This window comes from Macrobrachium rosenbergii, chromosome 14 (assembly GCF_040412425.1).
Source record: "Macrobrachium rosenbergii isolate ZJJX-2024 chromosome 14, ASM4041242v1, whole genome shotgun sequence".
Lineage (NCBI taxonomy): Eukaryota > Metazoa > Arthropoda > Malacostraca > Decapoda > Palaemonidae > Macrobrachium > Macrobrachium rosenbergii.
In genome coordinates, this window is record NC_089754.1 from 20,905,663 (window position 1) to 20,931,174 (window position 25,512).

Sequence of the window (25,512 nt, forward strand, 5' to 3'; positions counted from 1 at the left end):
ATGACAATATTTGAATAATTAAGAGAGCCTTAATCCGTCGACACTCGATATATTCAAGGCATGAAATTCAGTTTGCAAAAATGTGTTCGGTCAGTAGTAGAAGTTATTTTTATTCATTTATCATTCAGTATCCTGGTTGATTGGACATGAAAGGACACAGCGGATCTATGTAGCTGATGTCAAGGTCTGAAGAATATTGGGATCGCTAGGTAATGGGTTCTGGGAAGGACCTTTGCCTAAGTAAATGTGTAGTTAATATCACCTTTGTCTAAGTAAATGTGTAGTTAATATCAAAACTTCTTGCTACCCTCCGAAAAGTGACCCTAACTATTATTCATTTGCCCCCTTAAACGTTTTCAGCAAAATTTGCAGGCAGTAGCCATAACAGGGTACAAATTCCGCTTTCATGCATTTTCTGCTTATGGCTTCAGAGACTTGAAAAGACACCCATAAACCAAAGACCTCCATAGCCTCAGGGTTTTGCGATAAATCGCGCATTTTAATTTCCTTGTTCAGTTGACGGTTTTCGATGGAGTCAGTGATTGTGTTTAGTAGGATTGTATAGAGAAACTATAATAATGGCATCTTTGTAATAGAAAAGTGACATTCTGTCATGCGTGGTTTTACTATTAAAATTGCCATCATAAAGGTTACAGGCGAATGTCCTCTTTTATTAAGTAGTTTTAGGGGTCACTAACACAGATAAATGTATATTCAAACTGTTTCTGTAATAACTTAGGTGCATTGATTTCCAGAAAAAAATGAGAAAGTTAGTTGCATTGCAAGATAGCCCCTGTGCGTTGTCACGAGGACAAATCTGTGAAAATTTGACTGTTAGTCATCGGTAAAATAAGGCTATTCAATTTCTTAATTATAATAATCTTAACAATACTATCCACAATGTAAACTAAAGTTTATCATGGATTTCATTTTTTGCTACATAATGCAATTTTATAACTCAACTCTAGATCAGTAATGTCTTCGCCAGGTAACAATTGTAAAACACTGTTACTAGAATGCAGCGGCAAACACACATTTACTCCTGTGGGGTATCAGGGAAGGAAGGTTGCATCTCACACAGTTTTTACAGATCTCTGTGAAGTGAGTCATCAAATTGCCATGGGCGTATATTTGCCTTGGGTTTTAAATGTATGCGAATTTGGTGCCGAAGACTAGTAACGCATGATAGTTGCTTTGGTTAAGGAGTGGTGGCACTTAATTAGACAAAGGCAAAAGCATAGTGTTTGCAGGAATTGGAAGAACAAAAACTGTGTGCTGGGTAACTGTGAGGTGGCAAGCTAGGAAAGGTGTTTTACTTGTAGTGACCACGGGCTTCTGCGGATGAAAGATTACCGACAGCCGGGTCAGTGGGAAGCTGTGAACTCGTAGGCTAAGGCACATCAAAAGAAGGGACTAATCATTCTCTCTCTCTCTCTCTCTCTCTCTCTCTCTCTCTCTCAAAACGGGTTACCAAAGATGCTACGATCGGCATCCATCATGACCGTATAAGCAGTGCAATTGGAGATTCATGGAATGCTGCCGTAATTTTAATGGCTACCTAACGAGGGGGTTTCTTTTCGTATGACGTCAACTAATGACGTAGAGCGTTGCCTGAGAGGCCTAATGTACTTTTTTTCTCTTCTTTATTCGGGTTATTGGTGTTCAGTTGTCAACGGACAGGGACATTGGAAAGAGATAAGGAACAATAAATCTCTCTCTCTCTCTCTCTCTCTCTCTCTCTCTCTCTCTCTCTCTCTGCTGTTCTTGATCTCTTGGTGCTCATTCGTTCGCCTTATGTATTTTTATAATAATAATAGCAGCAGCAGTGGTAATAGTAGTATTAGTTGTAGTAGTAGTAATTCTTGTTAGAGATTGCCTAAGAATATGTGATGATGTGGGTTTGCTGAGTATTGATTGAAAAATCACGAAACATCACAGCCATTCTTTGTTTTAGAAACATATATGTGGGAGAGAATGTAGGAAACGATAATTCATCTTCAGACTGACCTGATTTTCTTAATAATTTTTTAAAGGATTTCTGTGTCTATTTCAGAATTGAGAAGAGCTTTTAGGGTGACAACGCTCATTAAATTTTCCGTTTGCCAGCTGTTTAATTCTTAATGGAATGTCAGTGAATCAAGACTTATTTGACAGCTATTGAGTTGTTAGCGGGATGCTCCTTGTGGTTCAAAGACTTTCAGTGAAGTGATTTTGATGCTGAGTGATTAGAAATTTCATGTGCATTTTCACACTCACTGAAGGAAAAAGCTGGAGCATCATTATATGTAATAAGTTTCAGGTTTATTATCAAAAGAAAAAAAGACTTCCACGTAATTTTTGAAATAAAATTTATTTGTAGTCGAACTATAGTTATTTTTTTCATATCTATAGAAAGTTTAATATTTTGGTCATTCCTTTCAAGGATAGAATGTGTGAGGAACAGTTTTTTTGTTTCTAATTTTTCAGAAGAGTAACTTGAAGAAAGGCGATTGAGAATTTAATTGGAGTTCTGTTGAGAGTAATTCGAAGAACAAATTTAAATATTTAGATTCGAGCCAATTTTTGAGAAGAGTAACTTGAAGAAAGGCGATTCAGAGTTCAATTGGAGTTCTGTGGAGAGAGAGTGATTCGAAGAACAAATTTGAATATTTAGATTCGAGCCAGTTTCAGCGAAAACAAGGGGCGAGGGGAAATGTCACAGAGCTGAATTTCAATCTGAAAGTGTTCGTGCGCGCTCTTGTGTGGGGGTAGCTTTTGCATAATGTTTTACCTCGGAATATTTTTTCGTTCACTTTCCGGAAAAAATACAGGAATGTAATATTCATTCGCTTTACGCCTTTAGTTTGTAAATGATTAGAACTAGGCAAGGTTTTGATTTGGAAGTTTCACTGTGCAACACTTAATTTCACGGAATTCAGCAGAATTAAGAAAGTAAAATGTTTTATGTTGCAGATATATCTTTCTTTATTGCAGATAGGTTTGTCTGTATACTTTTAATTCATTTTTTTATATAAAATTCGTATTCAGTAAGCCAAATAGTGGCCACATGGAATATATGTGAACTGAAGGGCCATAATATCAAGGAACTAGGAGGCTCCATTTTAGATGCAGGAGGAAAACGCAAATGGAGTCAATAATCTGGTATAATCTAGGGTTTATTTAAGATGTGCCCCTAAATATAATGTAAACCTTGTCCCTTTTTGTGTTAGTGTAAGGAATCTATGTTAACCCTTTTTTGTTGTACTACGTTAATCTGTAACGTTCATCTTTTGTAAATATTATATATTGTGTTTTGAAATAAAAGAAAAAGTATTTTTACGATAAAATATTTATTGCAAAATTTTTTATGTTCAGTAATAAAAACACATTCTTCGTGTTTGTCGTGAATGGTTAAGAAAAAAAAAAAAACACTGTAGGAAACAAAGTTTAAGTGAATAAATATAAAAAGAGGAGTTTTCGACCTTCACGAAGGTCTTTTTAGCTGCACTAACCAGTAATTTACAAACAGTTTAGAAAGAAATAAAAAGAAAAACAAAAAAGGAGGAAAAAATGGAATGAGCAATTAAGATGGAAACTGACAGTCTGGGCGTATTCCTAGGGTATCTTCATCTCTTGAAAGGTCTTCTGGCAGTTGTATAAGTAATTGAATAATTATTGTTGTCGTACAAGTAATTGAGTCGTTTGCTGGCCGAAGGAGCATTTTCCTCTAAAATCTCTTGACTGTAGATTGGCAACTAGGCATATTAAGCGATTTGTGAAAATGTCCTTAGAGGCGAAGGCCTTGTTTCTCTGAAAAGTGTCCAACTGTCTGATGAGTTCCCCCGCTGCTATTCTTCTGTTATATGGTATTTTGCGTCTTGTCGAAGACTCGAATACTTATACAGTTACAGGATGGCACCTTCAAGAAATGAGGATACCCAAGGAAGCCCCCAGATTTACGGTTTTCATTTTAATTGCTTGTTTAATTTTTTCTTCTTTTTTGTTTTGACTTTTTATGGCTTTATAAACTCTTTGTAATTACTTTTTAATACAACTGGAGAGGACCTTAGTTAAAGTTAGTTAAAGTCGAAAGTTCTTCATTTCATATTTATTTACTTAAACTTTTTCTACAGTGGCTTTTTTCTTAACCATTCAAGACAAACACGAAGAATGTGTTTTTATCACTGAAGAAAAAGTTCTGCAATAAATATGACAAGTATCTATCGTTATCAGGACAACATTGAAGGTCGAAAGCTACTGTTCTGATGTTTTCATTCGCTTAAACTTTGTTTTCCAGTGTCTTTTTTCTTAACTATTAAAGAATTTTTTATGATTTCATAAGGTTAATTTCTCTGGTTAAGGTTTCTTTTGCTGCTTCAGCTGTCAGCGTTATGGTCTCTGCTTTTTTTTTTATAACAGTTCTGCTGTTTTCCATAGCCACAAGATTCTTTTGAATGTTATTATATTCAAAATTATAGGCTGTAAATTTACTTCTCTAGAAACAATCTCATGAAGGTAATTTGTATTCACCAATTCGTTGACTTGTTCGTATTTTTAGCTCCACTAAAAGCTCTGTACAGTGTTTATTTGTGCCAAATAATTCAGTCTCTTATTTCACCTACTTTACATGCCCAATAAATATCGGCACACGTGGCTACTGTATCGGCTGGTGTACGCCAAATACAAGGATTACTGGGTGCCTTTTATCGTATTTTTTTTTTAATAACTGAAAATCAAACCTCTCGAACTTGGTCCGTAAATTTTGTGTCTTCTCCACCACATTAAATGACCAGTAATGAAGATTTTGTCAGTTTTCAAGTTGTTTTTCTGTTAATCTTTTGTATTAAACACCCTTTTTGTTCAAAATTGATTGCATTTGACTTCTTGGTCATTTCCAGATTCTCATCTCCTAAAAAATGGGTGTTTTTGATAGATCAGCAGCTGAATTGTGTACCTTTACTTTCCTTTGCCGTAAAGAAAACACTTCCGCCGTGCTTCCGCCCATTTCATTTATTATGATTGGTCTCAAACGTACATCATCTGACTTAACCTCTCGCTTGTACATTTACAGACTTACCAAACAAAGCAAATCATCTGACTTTTACCTCTCGCTTGTTCATTTACATAAATACCAAACAAAGCAAGTGCAGTACATTCCATTCTGTTAGTCCGTAAATCTTGTATTGGTTTTGATACCTGCTGGGTATTTGTATATATAAATTGCACGGTTGCATTACATGATTATAGTTATTTCATTTTTCATTGCCTTACTTCCATATTTGTAAAGTTTGAATATAGACTTATATGCACGAAGTTTGTTTATAATCTTATATCGCCAAGTAACCTTTGAAAGTATCGTTTAGATCTCTTGCATTTAGTTTAATAAACAATTTGCTCTGTCACTAAAGTTTGTTTAACTTTTATTTTTATGGTGATAGGGGGCGTCTGGTTGGAGCTGTTATATTTCTGCCTTTCGTGTCAAATACAAGCAATTTCTTGCATTTTCACTTACTGGTTGAAGAGATGTATTTTTTGACACTGAATAGATTGGTGTATGTTCTTGATTTAACACTGTACGGTGCTGCGTGAGGACACGTCCTGGCTGTGGAACTTGCCGAAAAAAAAAGGTAGGGTGCCAAACTGGTATTTGTTTTAATCCTGGTTGTTTGTTGCTTATCTCAGTAAGCCAGTTAAACTAATGGTGATGTCAATGTGTCTCAACTCTCTCTCTCCCTCTCCCTTTGTTTTTACAATTTTGACACTAAATTTCTGTAAATAATTTCTGGAACACCATGACGGCGTATAAAATTATTAAAAAGTACCACAACGTATTCGAAATCCTTTTCCACATAAAGATGAAACAATTCTGAATGTTGCTATTTAATTATCACAGAGAAGTTTATTTAAAGGATGCATTAAATTTAGCAAGCTTAGTCAGGTGTTTTTGCAGTATAACTTCTTAAAATAATTTTCCTTTAGAATTTACATTCCATTTATGTTTCCGATATATTTAGTATTTTCCCACAAAATCTCTCATCATACACATCAATTCATAAATTCATCGTTTGATAATTAAATCACTTGTGGGTGTGGACGTTGGGTGAATGGATATTTCCATTGAAATACGAGTATGATAATCTTATCAGTATAGATCTGTAGAAGCAGAATCCCGCAACAGAGATTTAGTTGTACTGTAATTAGTGCATATTGGAGCTATGTTGAGTAGCTGGTCCTGGATACTGTATCCGTCACCCAGATCCTTCCATTGATCATGTTTCTGTAACTAGTACAACTCATTTTAACTTCATTGTATATCATCTTTTATTGAATCTTCTTTTTCGAGAAACATATCCAGACTGTCTCCTCTTCGGTTGTACAGATATTGGTACACAGAGAAAGTTTTTTTTTTTTTTTTAAGATTTTCGGAGACCTTGCCATCCCATGAAAAACTTTTCTACTTCTCTTCTGCCATGCTTTGAATATTGTTCCTCACATTGGTCTTCGGCAGCTGAGTCGCATCTGGAATTGTTGGATGAAAAGAGTTCCGTTAAGTTTCTATTCTTCTCTTGTACTGTTGTTCAATTAATTAACTGTCTGCTTTACAGAATTTTTCGCAATTCTGATCATTTTTTGTTTTCAGATCTTCCCATATCATACCACCCACTACGTAATACTAGATTTACGTTACACATACACACACACACACACACACACACACACACACACACAAATATATATATATATATATATATATATATATATATATTATATAATATATGATTTTTTAAATGTATATATGTATGCATGTATAGAAATATTAATGTCCACATCATTGGACATACTGTATGCCCATGTGTTATGTTTGAAAGAATAAAATCACTTGTCAAGTGAAATACCACATGAAGACATAATTTCAGTGTATAGAAATTTTTAAAAATTTTCTGTTGAACCCTATTTTATCCTAAATTTTCAGTGTACAAGATTTTACCTGTGTTATTCAAATTCTTTTCAAGAGCACTATAAAAAAAATCGCCTACCGTCGCAGATTTTGTTTACGAGAATGTGCTTCCAATAGGAGTGCAGGAAGGAGTGGTTATTAAATTTAAAATATTTAACACTGTATAAAAAGATATGATTCATGTCAGTGCGTAAACAAAACGTACAGTGCCTGTATCATTTTAATATGGCAGCGCCAGGTATTACGGGTCTAGGTTAATCACTACTACTACCAGTATTTAGTTTTCTTTTCTTTCTCACTCTTTCACATGACAATCGAGCTTACATAACAACTCATTGGTGAGGCTGAAGGTGCCATCCTGTGGAGTAATGCTTTTTCCCTTGTATATTCTCGTTGTTCTTTTGAGCAGATGCTCCGTGCCCCTGTCTTCGTAAGTCAAGTAGCGCGCACTCGAGTCCCATATGTAATGCACGATGATGAACCAGCGGCTGCCTCAGTGACTCCAATTAGGGAAGCTGTGACGTCACGTTGATCAAGGAGACGCCGCATTTTGCGGATGATTGTGATGTCTTTTTGATAGACGATGTCTCGTCATAGCTTGTGCCGGTGGTCGTTGTGAATACCAACATATTTCATCTTATTGCCTCATGATTATTCTCTGAGCCTGCGTTTCCATTGTTAGGTCACTACAGGACCCTCAGACGAGCTTATCGTTCCAGTGACCTGCATAGTGGAGCATATTGAAGAGTTTATTTCTAGTACTCAAATAATTTTATGTAGCATACTCGAGCAGGCATTTAAAACTTTATATATATATATATATATATATATATATATATATATATATATATATATATATATATATATTTTTTTTTTTTTTTTTTTTTTTTTATCGTGGCTTCCATTGCTAAGGGCCTCTTTGAAATTGCTCCGGAAATGTCCTTCCTGTGCTTTATTTTGCCCAAAATCTCTCGTCTCCATCCTTTCTTCTCATAGTTCTCACCCAAGTAGTGCTGGGTCTTCTACTCCTCTGTTGCCCACAGGAGCCCTGCTAACACTATTTTATACTATTCTCCAGGTGGTTGTGCAAAGGACATGTCCAAGTGATTTCCATCTCTCTTTTACCATTGTCTCATCTAGATATAGAACTAATGTATTTTCCCTTATGGTAACATTTCTAATTATATTTTCCCATCTGATTCCTACTATTCTTTTTAAAGCTTCATCTTCAAATCCACAATCATTTGGATATACTGTAGTTACCGTGATATTTCACGATTCATATCCACATAGCAGTACCGATCATAGTAGACTTGAGTATAAGCTTACTTTCGTATGCGTTGTTAATTGATTTGATTTCCAAATACCATTCAGCCTGGCCGCTGTTCAGTTTGCGTTTTTTTCGTCTTCAGCTAAATCCCAACTCGGGAGAACCTGAAGTGGGGGTCTTGTTCCAGACGATTTAGACTTAGAGAGTCAACCTCGTTAATCTTTTCTTCATTTAATGTTATCCCATCCCATTGTACATACTCTGTCCTCGTTACTTTGGTTTTCTTGAGTTTGATTCCTGTGCCCCATCCCTCTTGGTATATGATGCCTTCTATTAACATTTGTAAATCTTATGGTGTTTTGTTGATTAAAACAGTATCATCTGCATACTCTGAGTCTTTTAATGTTTCTGTCGTTACTCCAGTGGAAATCTCTTCCGTCTATGACCATTTCCATTAAAAAAAAATCGTAGAATAGGGCAAGCAGCAAAGGTGAAAGAATATTTCCTTTTAGAACCCCGCTATTCACTGATTTATTTGACAAGACCCAAAAGCATTAAATTTCATTTACTTCGTTCATGGATGATTTCATTTATCTTTACACATTGAACGAAAATGCCTTAGTGATGCAAGATCTTTCACAGTATTGGTCTGCGGGCGCTGTCAAATGCATTCTCTTAATCAATAAAAGCCATCAGAAGGGGTTCATGGAATATCATACACTGCTGCACAATGTCTCAATACGTGTGTAACTCCTGCCTTCTGATCTCTAAGCTTTTGATAAATTTTTTTTCCTTCAGCCTTTTGGGCATGAGCGTACTGAATATTTTTATTACAACGATGTAAGTGCAGTATCTCTATAGATGCCTCATTCAGTCAAGTCGCCTTCCAGTTCCCAGTCGTCAAGCTGTTTTCTCATTATACACTGCAAAATAATGTAGTTAGTATACGAGGAAAAAGTTAAGTATATCTTAGTTTAACCAGACCACTGAGCTGATTAACAGCTCTCCTAGGGCTGGCCCGAAGGATTAGATTTATTTTACGTAGCTAAGAACTAATTGATTACCTAGCAACGGGACGTACAGCTTATTGTGGAATCCGAACCACATTATAGCGAGAAATGAATTTCTATCACCAGAAATAAATTCCTCTTATTCTTCACTGGCCGGTCGGAGATTCGAACTCGCGGCCAGCAGAGTGCTAGCTGAGAACGGAACCCACTCTCCCAACGAAGAACTAGTTAGTATACGAGATGCCATTTCAGTTTCAGTAAATATAATTTCTGCACCGAATCCATTCAGGCATGTTTAGGTCTTCGTCAGCATCTGGAATATTATTCTAGGTCGGCCCCCTCCTCACATTTGAAATTCATGAGCTCACAAAAATGTAGTGTTTAGCGTCGTCTTTCGTTCTGCTATAGTGGTATTATTGACCCGTCCCTCCTTTTGGCAGGAATTTCCTCTTTCTTTTTATCCATGAATAATATATTATTAAAATTCTGTGGGCTACTGTAACACCAATGCCACTCCTTGTCTACATCGTCAGCCTTTTTTCCAAACTTTTTTTTCGCTTATCTTCTCATGATCTCTTAACCTCACTATATAGACTTGGGTTCTTAGGAGTTCATCTCCTCCGTGAAATTTGTCTACATGTAATTTTCGCTTTTGTCTATTCTTAAGCTAGGTCTTATCCAATATCCAAAGTTTCTGGTTCCTTACCCTGTATCCAAGTCTTCTTATCCAGCAGATTGAAGTAAATTTTTAATGTTAAACCAGTTCTCGTTGATTGTCTGCTGATCCGTAGATGTAGTTTTTAGGACTGCAAACCTATTTCAACATTGAGTTGCAAAAGCCTCTAGATGTTCTTCTTCAATAAGATTCATTGTAACAAACGTAGATTGTCTGTCAACTTTTTTGTTGGGTGCTTTAAATTTCAGCTTTTGTGTGGCAATGACAAGTTGGTGATTACTGCCGACATCTGTTCCTCTGTAGCTCCCAACATTCCTCAGTGCTTTTTTCTTTCTCGATTAAAAGCAGTTGTGACTGTATCTGTCTATCTTTCTGTCTATCAGTATCTATATCTATGTATATGTATATATATATATATATATGTATATATATATATATATATATATATATATATATATATATATATATATATATATATATATATATATATATATATATATGGACTTCTTCTAGAAGGCCGGATGTGTAGTATAAACAGGACGAAAAGGAGGTAATATATGCCTAGTTTAATTCCAGCCAACGTTTCAAAGCATTACTTCATAATCAGGGATAGAATACTATATATATTTTATATTATATATATATATATATATATATATATATATATATATATATATATATATATATATATATATATATATATATATATATATATATATATAAATTTTCACTACCTCCATGAGAAATTTGGGGTCCGTTTTATACTGACAATTGATGGCAATTTGTTCAGTGATTGCAGCTAGTGGTTTACTTACATGACATGCAGATTTGATCGGCAAGTCAAGGTTTACGATACAAAATACTTTTCATGCAGTCTGTTTAGACACCAGAATTTGATGCATTGTCAGTGATTATCTTGTTTCCAAAAGTTGGAGAAACTTATCCATCGGTAGAATTGCGGTTGATGTTCAGACTTGAATAAGAGAAAGGCAAAGGATTGCATCTGGGAAATGTCACTTGTGAAATTTCTCTCTCTCTCTCTCTCTCTCTCTCTCTCTCTCTCTCTCTCTCTCTCTCTCTCTCGTAAATGTAAGGATTACCAACTACTTTTGTTAGTATAAAGACGGAGTATACTTGATGATCCCCGTGAATGCATTGTTCTTGAGTTAGTTTAATAGGTATAATGTCTTTTTCCTAAGGTTCACAATGACTAATAATTGTCCATATGCGCGCCCCCCCCCCCTCCTCCTCCTCAGAGAAGAGTCTGCCTTAAGTGAAATGCTTAATGCTGGAGAGAACGACCTTCATGAGTCCTCAAGAATATGGAGGAAAACCTATTTTAACTACGAAAACAATGATGTGTTTATTCAAGGAAATGGCCTCTTCTTCAAGGTCATGAATTAAGCAATTTCGTCAAGGAAGTGGTAACTCATTATTTGCCGCCCTTCCAAAGGAAAACTGGAACTTTGTATAGTTTTGCAGTGCTCATTGTAACTTATGTTTTTAACTTGAAGTTTAAAAAGATTTTATCAAACTTTTAATGTGGCTGCTGGTTATTACCCTTAGATATGCCAGAAATACTTGCTTTTAGGGAATATAAAACAAGTTTCTGTTATGAGGGGATAAGTCTAAATGTTAGCTATGTTCCACAAGAGTAAATGCCATTCATTTACCCCAACAAAATAAATTTTCGCGTTCGTTTCTTATAAGTTTGTGAAAGCAGAAACTTAACAATTGCCTTGGTCAAGGCTTACTAATGCAAAATTTTCCAAGAGATGGGGTTTTAGCCAAAAAAATTAATCATCTTAGATTTTTTAGGGGGTGGGGGAAGGCACTCAAAGCCCAATTCTTTTAGTTTCTTGGTTGTATTTCCCCCGGCGATTACCTTTGGCGAGTGATTAGAGGGAGGAGGGTTGAATGCTAGATATTCTTTTCAGTTTTTCACGGTCTCTCCTCTTTATGCATACTCAATTATTCTGGTTTTAGAATAATGGGAAATAATTCAGTATGTTTCAAGAGATTATTAATTAACTCTCTCTCTCTCTCTCTCTCTCTCTCTCTCTCTCTCTCTCTCTCTCTCTCTCTCTCTCTCTCTCTCTCAATTTCTTGCACTGAACATTCGCTGTTCCAAAATAACCTCATCTGCCACTAGCAGTAATTACCCCTTTCCCCAAAGAAAACTGTTCCCCCGGGCGGAGCATTGTAAGTGCTTGTTTTGAATTTTTTTTTGCACCAACTGACCTGTTGTGACATGGGTATCTTGACAAAATTGCAGGACAGTGTGTTTCATTTTACTTGCTTGACCAGCTGCTGTACTTGCATATTAGCTCCTGCTCTCAAATGCCTTTCGCTTCAACACAAGTGATTAGTGGACTTAAATAGAAGATTCTAGGCCTTAAGTGATGATGAAAAGTGAAAGATAGAAGATTCTAGGCCTTAAGTGATGATGAAAAGTGAAAGATAGAAGATTCTAGGCCTTAAGTGATGATGAAAAGTGAAAGATAGAAATTTCTCGGCAGTAAGTGATGATGAAAAGTGAAAATTGAAGTAGTGTCCATTTTAACTAAAATCAGTTTTGTGTAATCCAAAAAAAAAAAAAAAGTATTTGCAGTTTCAAAACACTGGATCATCATTATATGATTATAACATGTGTGGATTTCAGTTCTACTTACAAAGGATCGTAGACAATAGAGGAACTGAAGTGGAACACAATTGCATTCACAGATGTAGGAACAATAACTAGCATTTTGTGTCTTAGCTAATTGCCTACACCTGACAGGGCAGATGATGTATGACCTGACCTTAGGTTATGTTGATCCTGCATGCAAGTCACCTGGGCATGGTAAAATTAGCTAGGCATCTTAATATGCTAGAAATTCCTCAATTAAGATTAGGTCTGTGATAGAATTATCCATCTGTCTAGCGCATTAGATACACTCCACTGGTTCTATTATGTTTGTAAGGATTCGAGAAAGGTCAGTTGTCATCACTTCTGGGCAGTGCACATCGTAATGCTCTAATGTATATTTGTTGAAAACAATTTACAGCTTCCAACTTAACACTTTAAGAAAATAGTTCCTGAATAAAAGCGGGAACATTTAGTAGGAACGGTGTCTTCTTGGCTCCGTGGGGTAGCTTTGCAGACATTCTTTAAATTTACAATGTATTGGCATCCTTACTTCTGCTTTGTAAGAGAGTCCACAGTTTTACATTTTTACACAAAATGCTATAAAAGATATGCTGTGTTGTGGGTTATGCATCTCTGAAAGGTGCGAATTTAACTCTTAACTTGTAGTAGACATTGGTGCTAGAGAATTACGCTAGAAATACATGGAAGACAGTCTTGTTGAAAATACGAGATGTCATTACATGGAGGAAATATCCAGAATTCTGTTGAAGTTAAGGTTTTATGATCCTGTAGGCAAAATTGGAACAAATCACTTGATAATGTGATGGTCATTGTATGAATACATCTGTAGATAAGCGAAGCCCTTCAGGGAAATTAGAGTTTTATCATCTGCATACTCTCTAAACTTGTTTTCAAGACAAACAACGAATAGTCTTTATTGAAATTGAAAAAAGAAAACAGTAATGTCCCCGACCAGTATTGTGTGAACCACCAGACGTAGAATGAATCTAGACTTGCTTTAAAAAAAATTATCCCTAACACGCCTTGCCCTACACTTGAAGAGCAGTAATGGGAATTCAAGTATATAACTTCCAATATATAACAGCTAATTTTGAAATTTTTGCCTTTGATTATCTAAGATGAAAATCATCACTATCGTTAATTTGAGTTCACAATCTTATTACGTATTGTCAAATGTTTTGTTATAAAATTTGTAAGGTTTGAAAGGGTACCAAAATATGTAATATTTTGCATATTTTTAAGCAAATACCTACTACATTCAAGATACCTATTTAAAGACCTAAATATTAACTTTCTGGAAAATTAAGAGTGGTGGACGAATTACTGTAGTCTGCAACCATTATTGTTTGGAAAAGGAACAGTATTGCTAAACTTTTGGTCATCTAGAAAAATGGCTTCTCACGATGGAAAAAAAGTAACGTGGCAATCACCTAAGGAGCTTTTTTTCATAAAAATTCATATCAGCTGGACCTTTTTAACCCAAATTTCTGTTAAAGTCATGTACATAGGATTCTTTCAATATTCACAGTGCTAAAATCAGTTTTGGTCATAAATGACTCGTGACAACGCTGTCAGAAATGAAAGCTCAGCCAAAGAATGAAAAGCTTGTGACGGAGAGGCTCAGCTTTGTCATAAGGATTGTTTTAACAATATCTAACCATTGGCTGATGGTGGAGGTTTTGCAGATGTATTTCATTCATTTCATAAGATGAGCTTCCTTATTTATATAGGACATAAGCACTTGCAGCGAAAAGTAAGATTCTGGAAAAGTACACGCAAAATGTTGAGTTTGTTGACAGTTGTGCGCTGGGGATATTATATTGCAGCTGTAGAAATGAATAATAGTTAAGGTTTTTAGATGGTAGAAATTTTATTGAGATCTCTGAGGTTCGGAGTACACTATGGAACTGGAGGAGCATTCAGAAGTGTCTTAGTTTTTTTTATTTTCATTTTTAAGTTCCACCCCTAAAGCATAAGGTATTTAGTTAAGGAAATATAATCTTCCTATTATTGTACCAAGACATACTATAGTAAGACATACACTGAATTTTAATGCCAGCGTGATGAGTTTATGGACATGTTTATGAACTTGTAAATTCTTTGGAGCAACATTGAAGCTAATTGTTTCGGGGTCGTTGGTATGTTTCGAAAGTAAGTAAATAAATATGGATAGGATGTTCTTTTTTCTTCTCTTGAAAAGTATTTTAACTTGGAACTCCACGCTCTCTCTCTGTAGCTATTAATTTTGATGTACTGTTAGTATAGAAACGCCACTTCAGACAATCAATCAAATATGATCACTAATACAATGAATAGATACACTTAGAGTGGTTGCTGAACTCGTCATTAGGTAAGAAAGAAAAAATGTCGTTCTGGGGTCACATTAGCCGAGTGGGCTTTTCTGTCTGGCCTTGTTAGAGAAAAACACGACCTTCGATGTTTTGGTGGGGTGATCTCTTACTCGTTGTTTGTGCATAGTAATATGTTAATGGTCTTAAAACCTCTCGTCTTACATTTTAATACTGGGGTTATATTCATCGAAATATGTGGGCTATGTCTGACCGTGTAACAAGTATGCCCCTTGCCCAGTCCGACAAATATTTTATCGTAATGCTTCAGAGTTTGTGGATTATTTTTTTTATGTTTTGTGTATGGGTCTCTCTCTCTCTCTCTCTCTCTCTCTCTCTCTCTCTCTCTCTCTCTCTCTCTCTCTCTCTCTCTCTCTCGTGTTTAGTAGGTCGCATACCATTGTAACATGAGATGAATTGGTATCCAATTTGGATTTGGGTGCCGGTTTAAGTAATTGTCTGTATTACCCGGCCATTTTGCCCTCTTTGATCTATTCAAGAGTTGTTTTCTGGGAACTGTTTTAGAAATCAAAAATTAACATTGATAGCCAGGGAAATTTTTTGTCTGGCACAACTTTTGTGTTGGTGCGTTGATTTATGTATTCGGTTGTATTAACGTCTAAGGTTTCAAGAACATTTCATAAATTATAAATACAATAGATGGTCCATTTTAGGAAACTCACGTTACATGTAGAAGTTAAAACTTTTTTTTTACCGTGATTGTAAATATTTTACTCAGTGTGTGTGTGTGTGTGTGTGTGTGTGAGAGAGAGAGAGAGAGAGAGAGTGTGTGTGTGTGTGTGTTCTCCGTAGTGAAAACTGTGAGGATGAATCTAAGGCGAGTCAGGTGTTTCCTAAGGAGATTAGCAGGACTTGTATATTGTTCCTCAGATAGTTTCCGTTGGAGCTTTCTTGACCTGTGTCCGTTTTCTCCCTCCATAAGTGAAGTGGGAGGTCAGGGTCACTTTTTTTTTTTATCAATATATGGTCATTTAAAGGTGCCGCGTGATGATGCTGATAGTAGCAGCTGGCTCTTGTGTAGGATGACAGTAGGCATTTTATCATATTTACAATAGTGGCGCTGTTTATTTGATACGATGGGTATAACTCCTTAGCAATAAACTACTATTCATTGCCATAATGTTGGAGAGAGTACTACGCATAGCAAACTTTAAAAATTAAAAAAATATTTTCTTCATAATCAGTTAGGTACAACACTTGCAAATCATTGTAACCCATTCATTCTTATTTAGGTTTTCAGCAGCAACATCGTTATTGCTATCAATACTGCTACCAACAGAAGCGTGTTTGGCAGCTTATCTCGCCTTATCTAAGACACGGCAGTCAAATTTTTCTTCTTCTGTGCATATCTCAATGGATTTATTGTAACGGCGCCGTCATGCAGATTAACGTCTGTGATTGGGACGTTTAAGGTAGCAGTTTTTATTGCGATAACTGATCCTTTAGTCTTATAACTGTTCGCTGTTTTGAGGACGAGTGATGTCAGCTGGTACTAATCCTTCAAAAGGTTTGATGTTAATGAAGGAATTGGATGCTTATAAAATGAGACTCTGAGAGGCTGCACGTGTCTGAGCTTTGAGAAGGATATGCTAAACGTCTCTCTAATGCGAGATACTTTACGTAGCAGCAATTTGATAGGTTCATGTGGAGAGAGAGAGAGAGAGAGAGAGAGAGAGAGAGAGAGAGAGAGAGATCCTCTCTTTCAGTTTGTGGTCATCCGTCCCGCTGCGCGCACTGTCTTTCCCTCTGCTCATACAGACGCACGCACTCACACGCTCTCTTCCATACATTCAAGGAAGAGCATCCTCTCACTCTCTCTCTTTCTCTCTGTGTCCCAAGCCTACCTTACTCCAAAGCAGCGTAGGCTACTACACCACACACTTCCTCGCGCGCTGACCCCACTCGCAGTGCTTTAGAGAGAGCGAGAGAGAGTGGGGGAGGGATAGTATGGACGACAGCCTCACGCGATTTCGTTCTTGCCCGGAGGACAGAGAGGGAGACTGAGTGAGGGGAAACACGCTGCTTACCTTTCCCCTCGCGGCCCCCTTACGCGTGTTGCCCTTCCGGGCCGTGTTCAGTTACGCAATACCCCAAGGTCGTGGCCGTGCCTCGTCTTCGAAATTGTTTGGTGCTCTTGGGCGTCTTCGGTGACTTCGTGGACTCGATGGAGGACGAGATTATGACCAACTCTTCAGCGGCTGCTGCTGCTGCTGCTTCGCGTGACCTTATGGACGAGACATTACTTTCCAAAGGTGTTTGACTCCTCTTATGTACACTTTGAATCTGAAGTTGTTAGCGGGGTGCTCCAGTGGAACGTGAATCGCGAAAGATGGGGAATAAATTTCATCGTGCGCAAAGTTGCTATTTATGAGTTGTTTAAGGAATTAAGTTTGCTTCTTTATTTCTTGTGGGTTTTCTGAGTAACGGTATTCTTCTTTGAGCAGTAAAAGTTAGTATACAGATTTTCTCATTACAGGTCAAAGGTATCACTAAATATAAAAATTTCTCCGGGTTTTTGTCCGAGTTTTATCGATGAAAATTGTTTTCGCATTGTAGATAAACGAATACTTTTGGTGTGCAAATTATATACATACCTAAGTCACATTTTCAAATTTTAATACTTGAAAAAGTAGCTTACTAGCGTACAGGTAAATGAAAAAAACAAAAAATAAACCTGAGATATAATTGTAAATGAAAGAGACGGATGAAAAATATCTGAAAGCATGTTTGTAGGCTGATAACCATTCGAAGTTTGTCAGAACTGCAATATATTTACTACTTGTCATTATCTGCTTGATCCAAGGATCCGTGTGATTATTACAGATAAGAATTGATAAAAGTATAGCGCATCAAAAACGTCTCTAGAGAATGGTATAAATAGAAGTAAAGTATATTTATATATAATGTATAATATATAAATATATATATATATATATATATATATATATATATATATATATATATATATATATATATATTATATATATATATAATTATACATTATATATAAATATAGTGTGTGTGTGTGTGTGTGTAATGTGCGCGCTCGTGTATGAATGGAAACCTTGAAGATTGAGCAGTAACTAGTGGAATGGAAAATAAGAGACTGCGAATCCTGTAATGGTTTAATAAAAAAAGTCAACATAGTCTCTGCTGATTATGTCACAGAAGAGGAATGAACGTCTATGGACAAAGGTTTGTGTATATGAAGTGTGGATGGTGAATGTGGATGAAATAAAAAAAAAAAAAAGTGGAATTCTTGAGATGAAGTTTGTGCTTAGTGTATGAGGAGTAAGTAGATTGAAATGGTGACCATAAAACGAGATGATAAATAAATGAAAAGGTGATGTTTTGAAGTTTTTTGGTCCTGTGGGAAGAATGATAATTGTTGAAGAAATATATATTAATTCTAAAGATCTAGGACAAGGGGAGGGAAACCACGTTACTGCTGGCTACATGGAATAAAAAGCCCCTAATATCCAGGAAACCCGGAGTTGTTGGGGTTCGACGCACTACTGGATAGACCCCTTGGTGAGATATATAGCCTGAGTGTTTATTTTAGATTCAGCAGTAAAAATATGGAAGTCATAGTGGTTTATCTTGTGTGTCTTTTTGGCCACCCACTTCAGGGTAAGACGGAATGTATATATATATTAATTATATATATAATTTATCCGTGCGTGTATATAGTTTAGTGTGTTATCAGTGCGTGTGCGATAACTTCAACAGGTAAGATATAATTATTAAAGCGTAATTATAGCATGGGCTTTCAAAGTGACCAGTTCGCTTTGAATGAATAAGTACTTAAGTCATTTATATCTTCATAGTAACCTGTCGATAAGTTTTATTTGTTGATTTGAATTTATAAAAATAATTTTTCTCGTTGTCTTTTCTCCTAAGTGACTAGTAACCTTATGTTTTAAATTTGGTCCCATTATGTAAACAGGAATAGATGGCGACACTCAGGCGTTGCTGGAAATCTCTCGCTTAGTGAGGCATCTGATAATATTGGTGATTTTATTGTGACGGTGTGATTTACTGTTTAATGGTTGGCTGCATGATACCTTATAATTTGTGTTCATCCTGCGGGTATCACAATATTTTTTGTGTGTGTGTGTGTGCCGGCAGCGTGAATCCCCACATGAATCGAACGAGGAATGAAAAGGAAAGAAAGAAGGTAAACGAATGGTTCCCTTGTGACATCACTGTCAGATATACTCTCGCAAAGTTTGCTTTCTCTGTAGTGAGAAGCAAATGCCGCTCACGTGGGGAGGAGATGTAGGGTTGGGGAGTTGGGGGGAGTCGTAGAGTGAAGGTGAAGTTATGAAACCACAAGGTAGTTGCCGTTCTTCCACGAGAAAGCCCCATCATCACCATTCTTTGTGCATCCGTGTTTATGCTCGCATGCGTTCGTGCTTTCGTCGCCGGATGACTTGTAGAAAGTCCGTTCAATGTTCTTCTGTAGAGTGAAGAGGTTTGCTGGGGGTGATCGGAGGGGTGAGTGATTTTGGGGGATGGTGCGTTGATGTGGGAGAGTGAAGGGCCCCCTGGTGGGGCAGGGGAGGGTTATACCTCTAGAGCATACCTGACAACGGCAGCCTGGCGCCAGCGGAGGTCGCCCGCGTTTGTTTGTTTGTGTGTGTGTGTGTGTGGGTTGTTGGAGGATGGTGGGGGGGGGTTAATAGATGTGTTTACGAGTGGGATCTACGTTAATGCATTTCGTTAGTTTTGTGTTGTACATGTAAATATATGGGGGAGCCATAAAGAAGGTTATTTCACGCGTGGAGGTAAGTGGCATTAATAATTTGGGACATAGGATTCTGGGAGGGAATTTTGTTGTTGCTCTTTAGTATTTTGGAAGGTCTCGAAGAAATGAGGATAGTCTGGTGCCCTAAGCTATACCCTCACCCCCAACCTTCCCCTCTCCCCGTATCGCTGGAGACGGATAGGTACTCGAATTAGCAGCTTGTAATAATATACCCGGAATACTTTTGGAGATGGGCTTTGTTGTTCAGTGCGATACTTTTCCATACGTTTGGTGGCCATATCTCTGCTCCCCTCTCATCATATTTCACTTCACTTCCTCGTCATTTGAATGTGGGAGTACTATTTTCAGAAAGTATTCTGTTCTGCTTGCTAGGAAATTCCTCAGCAGTTTTTCAAGTCTCGTCTGGTATTTTGCTACGTTCTGTCACATTTCTGTTCGATGTTGAAGATATTAAACCACACACACACACACACACACACACACATTCTGCCGTACCTGGGACAGGATTGATATAACTCCTAATGTCCACTGTTTATATCCCATTCTAAATAGTCTTTCTTGGATGAGGTACTGTATTTCGCTGTTGTGAAGAACGGGTGCCTATAGATGGCTAAAATATTGTAGCGTAATGAATAATATATATATATATATATATATATATATATATATATATATATATATATACACACAGTATATACATATAAGATTCAGCTGGACATGTGCCAATAGCGCAAGTAAAGAGGTATGCCCTCATACTTGACGGATTGGGTGCGAATATTTTTCAATGTACGCCCAAACAAAACATGCGTAAGACGTTAGTCCGCTGGATTTGGTATCGCATTTTTACCCCCGGAGATTCGATACTGATTGCCGTCTCTTGTGAGAATCTCAGTCGCAAGAGAATCATTGTAACCTTCCCATTTGTAAGAGAGCCATCATGTTACCAAGATTTTCACCTGTTTTTTAATTTTTTCCACAGCACCTGCCTGTCGAGGTGTCCTTATCTCGCGTTGCAGAGTATTATTAAAATTTAGAAGGGGACTTCGGCTAGATAACAATGTTGTTGAACGAACTCCGCGCTTTCTCAAGAGCAATCTTCAACAGTGACGAATAAAAAACACGAAACGTTTTGCCTCGGACGGACGCTCCCGTAGATGTAATTAAATTCCTAATGTTGCTGTTTCACTGATATATTAGCGACATTGTCATTTAAATTGACCAGGTGGCTTCAGTGGACGGGTGTCTGTGTGGGTGCTGGGGTGGTTCTCTGGTTGGTGTGCAGTATATTGTAGGGCATGGAGGTAGCCGAGGTCGTTGGTTAAAGGGGGGAGAGGGACGAGGCGGGGTTACATGGCGCCTGAGTTGTGGTACCTCTCCCCATTCCTCTCCCGAGCGCTCCTCCTCCACCTCACTTACAACAGTGTTCGTGTGTGTGTGTGTCTCTGTGTGGTGGTGGTAGAGGTACCTACCCCCAGTCGGCGCCTGGCTCGCCCTGGGCTCAGCAATGTGTGGCGTAGTCTGTCTGTGTTAGGAAAGAGAACCCAGATAAGTTGGGTCACTGGCAGCTTATTCACTGGGTCATTGCCTATGATGTGCCAAAACGTGGTCGTCGGGGAACCTTTTCTCTCAGTTGCCTCGTAGGGCTTGATGTAGGTGGAAGGGAAGTGGAATTGTCCCTCCCAGTGTGTGTGGCTACAAGGAAAAGCAGGAAATTCAACTGTGTGTGTCTTAGGCGCCTTGTACTAAAGTTTACCTCGCTTTATGAATATATATATATATTATATATATTTCTATACCCCTTACAAAACAAGTGTTTTCCGTACTGAAATCGCACGAAGTGAGCAATGAGTTTATTTTGGCTACGTGATGTCCTTACGGCTTGTGGAAACGGGGTCTGTGATATACAGTTTTATTAAGCAGACACATTGACCATGTGAGCACTGCATTTAGCCCTTAACGGTAAAGAAAAACACGTAGGTCTTCCATATAACTTGGTGCTTATCCATAGAAAGAGAAGTAGTTGTGTGTTTGAAGAGGAAGGCAAGGTAAAGAGAGCTAGAGTGAGCTCCTCAGTAGTAAATCGTCTTCCAGTTTGTGTATTTTTTGTGTGTGCATCGTCACCATTGTTCGTCAAAACGAAGAAGGATTGGAAAGGAGGGCGGCGGTGGTTTGGTGCAGCCGCCATGGAAATCCTGGAGTGCGTGGAATGCTTTCATGGCAGATCCAGGATGAGATTTGCACAGCCCCCTCTACCACCTGGTAATTACCCATATTACTTTGGCTTATTTTAACCCATTAAGGACAACTGTTATTTAATTTGGATGCCTGTTATTTGATTGGGTTTCTTATGCTAGGTAGTTTCCTTTGCATTGATCTCAGAGTTGGGTTTAGGAACTGTCACCGTGAATTGAATATACATACCGTATATTTATTTAATATTTTACATCGTAGGAATTGATTTGATCTTTTATGTATATACGTATATACGTAGACCTTTATATCATAGACTGCAATAAACGTAACTGAGTCTGCTTTAACAGAACCACTGCCCAAAGAATCATGATCGATGATGGGGTAACAAGTTGTCTCCAGGTAAAGTTATCCTACCGGTAGGTGCTGAACGTAGATCAGGGTCGTTTTACAATGGTGTCTTGATTTTTCTGGCAATAATGAATTGTGGGCACTTCTGGATTTACTTAAGTTATAGGTTTGAGCTGTGTCGAGAATGATTTCGCTTTGGCAAGGACGCCTTCGAATTTGTTTCCTTTTCGTTCGTTGACGTCAGTTGTATTGTGAGACCAGTATCCTTTCGGCGACGTAAACCCAATAGAATGTTGGATTGCGTGACTCGAGAAGCGAGAGATGCTGTTGGAGCTTGTTTTAAGCACTAATATTGTGTTGAGCGTATTAGTGGCCCGGTGCTTAATTCATTGGCGGCATGAAGGAGCCAGTCTCGTGGGGGAGGGGAGGGAGGAGGAACAAGGTAGCCAGGCGAGAGTTGAAGTGGCTTGCCGGTGGGAGGGGAGAGAGAGAGCGTGCGAGAGAGAGAGAGAGAGACCCTTGGGAGACGTTGATGGTAGGGGGTGGGGAGGGGTGGTGCGGTTGGTTCTTGGAGAGAGGGAAACGGAGGCGGGATGTTCAGTTTTTTGTTATTGTTTTAATTCGCGTTAGCTTACGGTTTGCCGTATTGGAAGAGGAGGGTGGCATAATCATTTTACCTACCTGGCACCGTAGGTAACATTTTGTTGTCCGACGACATAAGGCCATTTGCTCAACTCGTCGTCGTCGCCGAGGTGGTCTGAACCCTGAAGGTCGTAAACCCCTTCATCACTCGAGTGATTCACGTCCTTGTCTGTCAGCAGCCTTTTCTATATTTGGTGTTTCTCGCACGCGCGCGCGCTCTCGTCCTAGGTGCTGTTTGCCGTACTTCTGTTTTTGCAAATTCACGAAATTCTTATTAACGGTGATAAACATGGAATTATCTTAAGTTACCGTTGTTTACACATTTTGACATATGCATACTAAACGCCGTCGATAGTGTGCCGACAAATATTCCCGTGTAATTTAGGGGATTGTAATGACAGGTGGGGAGGGGGGGGCGTCGGGTTAATGAGGCAGCATGTGTCAAGGGACCGCAGGTGATTTGATCCACAGAAGGGGGGGATGGCGATGAGATATGAGGTGGTGGAAGGGGGTGAGGTTTGTTGGTGTATGTAAAGCCCATGGTGTTCATGGCTCACATGGAAAGGAAGTGACCATTTCTCTCTCTCTCTCTCTCTCTCTCTCTCTCTCTCTCTCTCTGTTGCCTATCGACTTTTAATTTAATCGTAATGATAATCTACATTTGATCGTGTCACTTGCAATTGTAATAATTTTTATTCCATGGATTTGAGCTGAAATCAGCAAGTTTTGTCATACGAAGATTTAGTCAAGGGAAACATTCAAACTTTTTTTTCTTATTTTTTCAGAATCCCCACCGCCGCCATATAGTAGATTTAACGTCGACTTACTTAGACCAGAAGGTGAGTTCCGAATTTAAATTTTCGTTGTAATGTGGTTTTTGTTTATATTTGTTAAGTCCTGTATATGAATCATGATTAATATACTTGAATAATTGTGCGTAAATGTTTTGACCAGGATACTGTTGGAGTTGAAATATGATAAGCGTCTAGTTATTTGCTTTTATCATAAACTTAGTCTAGGGCTAAGGACTTCTCTACACACGCACAGTGCACCTCAGTCTTGCACACACCCGCACTTCCTGGATGCTAAGAGCCTTCGGTTCCAGCACCTCTTCCAGCCAATCAGGCGCATACTTTTTCAGTCACTCCCGCCTCCTTCCTCCCTAACCCTCTGTATTATGCACACTTTGGTAAACCAACCTTTTGTCCTCCATACCCTACACGTAGCAAGTTCACCTCGGAACAATTTTTTTTCTATGCCAACCATTTTAACCACATTTTTGTACCAAAACTTGTAGCTCCTTGGACCCTTGTTACTCCACGTCGTATAATACACAGAAACTTAATGTCAGCTCTAACTGTTTTCTCATGCCTTCACTCAACATCCTTTCGTGTATTCCATCTTTTGGTTCGTAAACGCATTTTATTTTATTTTTTCACTGGTCATGCTTACTTCCATGTTTTACCGACGATATCTTTCTTATCCGTCCTGCCATCGTGGGAATATTAATTCTCCAAAACCATTACAAGTTAACTATTAAACTGCCCTTACTAACATTTGCTTCATCGTCTTGACTTCATTTTACCCTGCTTACCTTGATTTTTGCTAACTTTCGCCTGCAAGTTTGTCGTCTTACAATTAGTCGCTGCAGTTTCTGTTCACTATCACCATTTTACAAGCGTCGCCAGCCCACATCATCAGCCACTTGACCCTCCAGTCATACTCCTTTTCTTATCCTGCAGTATCCTGTGACCTTCCTCTTCTCACAGCCCTCGTATGGATCCCATTACATCAGACCAGCCACTCTTTAACTTTCCCGCATTCTAGAATACGATTAATTTTCGCTATAAGATTTTTTTTTTTGTGTAAACTGATCATATGACACCACATATTCAGCATCATACGCATTAAGTTTCGCTTCAAGCTTAATTTCCACGTACGTTACACCCAGCTTAGTCCTTTTAACTTGCAAACTACTGGCACTTGTTTAAAAAAAAAAAAGAACATCTACACATCCTCGTCCTTGCTTAAATTACGTAATTGCCAACATAAATTTTGAAAGACATGATCCCACTTTAGTCATGCAGCATTTAAAGCTACCTTTGTTCAACCCTCCACATTTAAAAGCACTTCATAATACTCTCTCGATTGGCAAAGCAGTACATTTTCTTCACACAGTCTCTCGTCATTTCTGTTTTGCATTTAACTTTGTAGAGTACATATTTTCATCCCAAATTCATACTCTGAATCGCCTGTTCAGTGTTAGTTGCTTCTCATTTTCTCTCACTGCGTTAACTCTTTCCCTCCCTCTTGCAGGTCACACTTCTTTCTTTTCAAATCCATTCACACAAACAAAAATCCTTCTTAGGTGTGTGCTAATTTGCATAAGGCTATCTGTAATTTCAATATTTTCGTTGCCTACCTTTGCAAAATCTTTCAAACCCTCCCATTTCTACACGCATGAACTTAGATAACGTTATCTCCTGTTGCATTTTGCCAACAAAACGTGTCCATGTTTATTTTATAAGTAATGTGAATTTTATTCTAAACAGATGCAGCTCCCAGCGAAGATCTGGAATCGCAAGAGACGGGTGGTACTTACCAGTACTGTTCTTACTCCACTAATGGGCCTGGTAAGTTGCTTGAGTC

The 25,512-nt window shown here is 37.9% G+C and overlaps 1 protein-coding gene across 4 annotated transcripts in view; it reads left to right on the forward strand.

Annotated features, from left to right (window-relative positions):
- The window catches only part of LOC136845759 (mothers against decapentaplegic homolog 6-like), a 169,359-nt gene that overhangs the window by 128,045 nt on the left and 15,802 nt on the right, over positions 1-25,512 (forward strand). For 2 of the 4 annotated variants that reach the window (XM_067116003.1, XM_067116007.1), the window contains exons 2-3: positions 23,649-23,702; positions 25,416-25,496. In XM_067116003.1, coding sequence (XP_066972104.1) covers positions 23,649-23,702; positions 25,416-25,496 — 135 coding nt within the window. Of the gene's footprint in view, positions 1-16,662; positions 17,165-20,990; positions 21,940-23,648; positions 23,703-25,415; positions 25,497-25,512 lie in introns of those variants that run through there. The other 2 variants (XM_067116004.1, XM_067116005.1) reach the window with 2 other exon arrangements.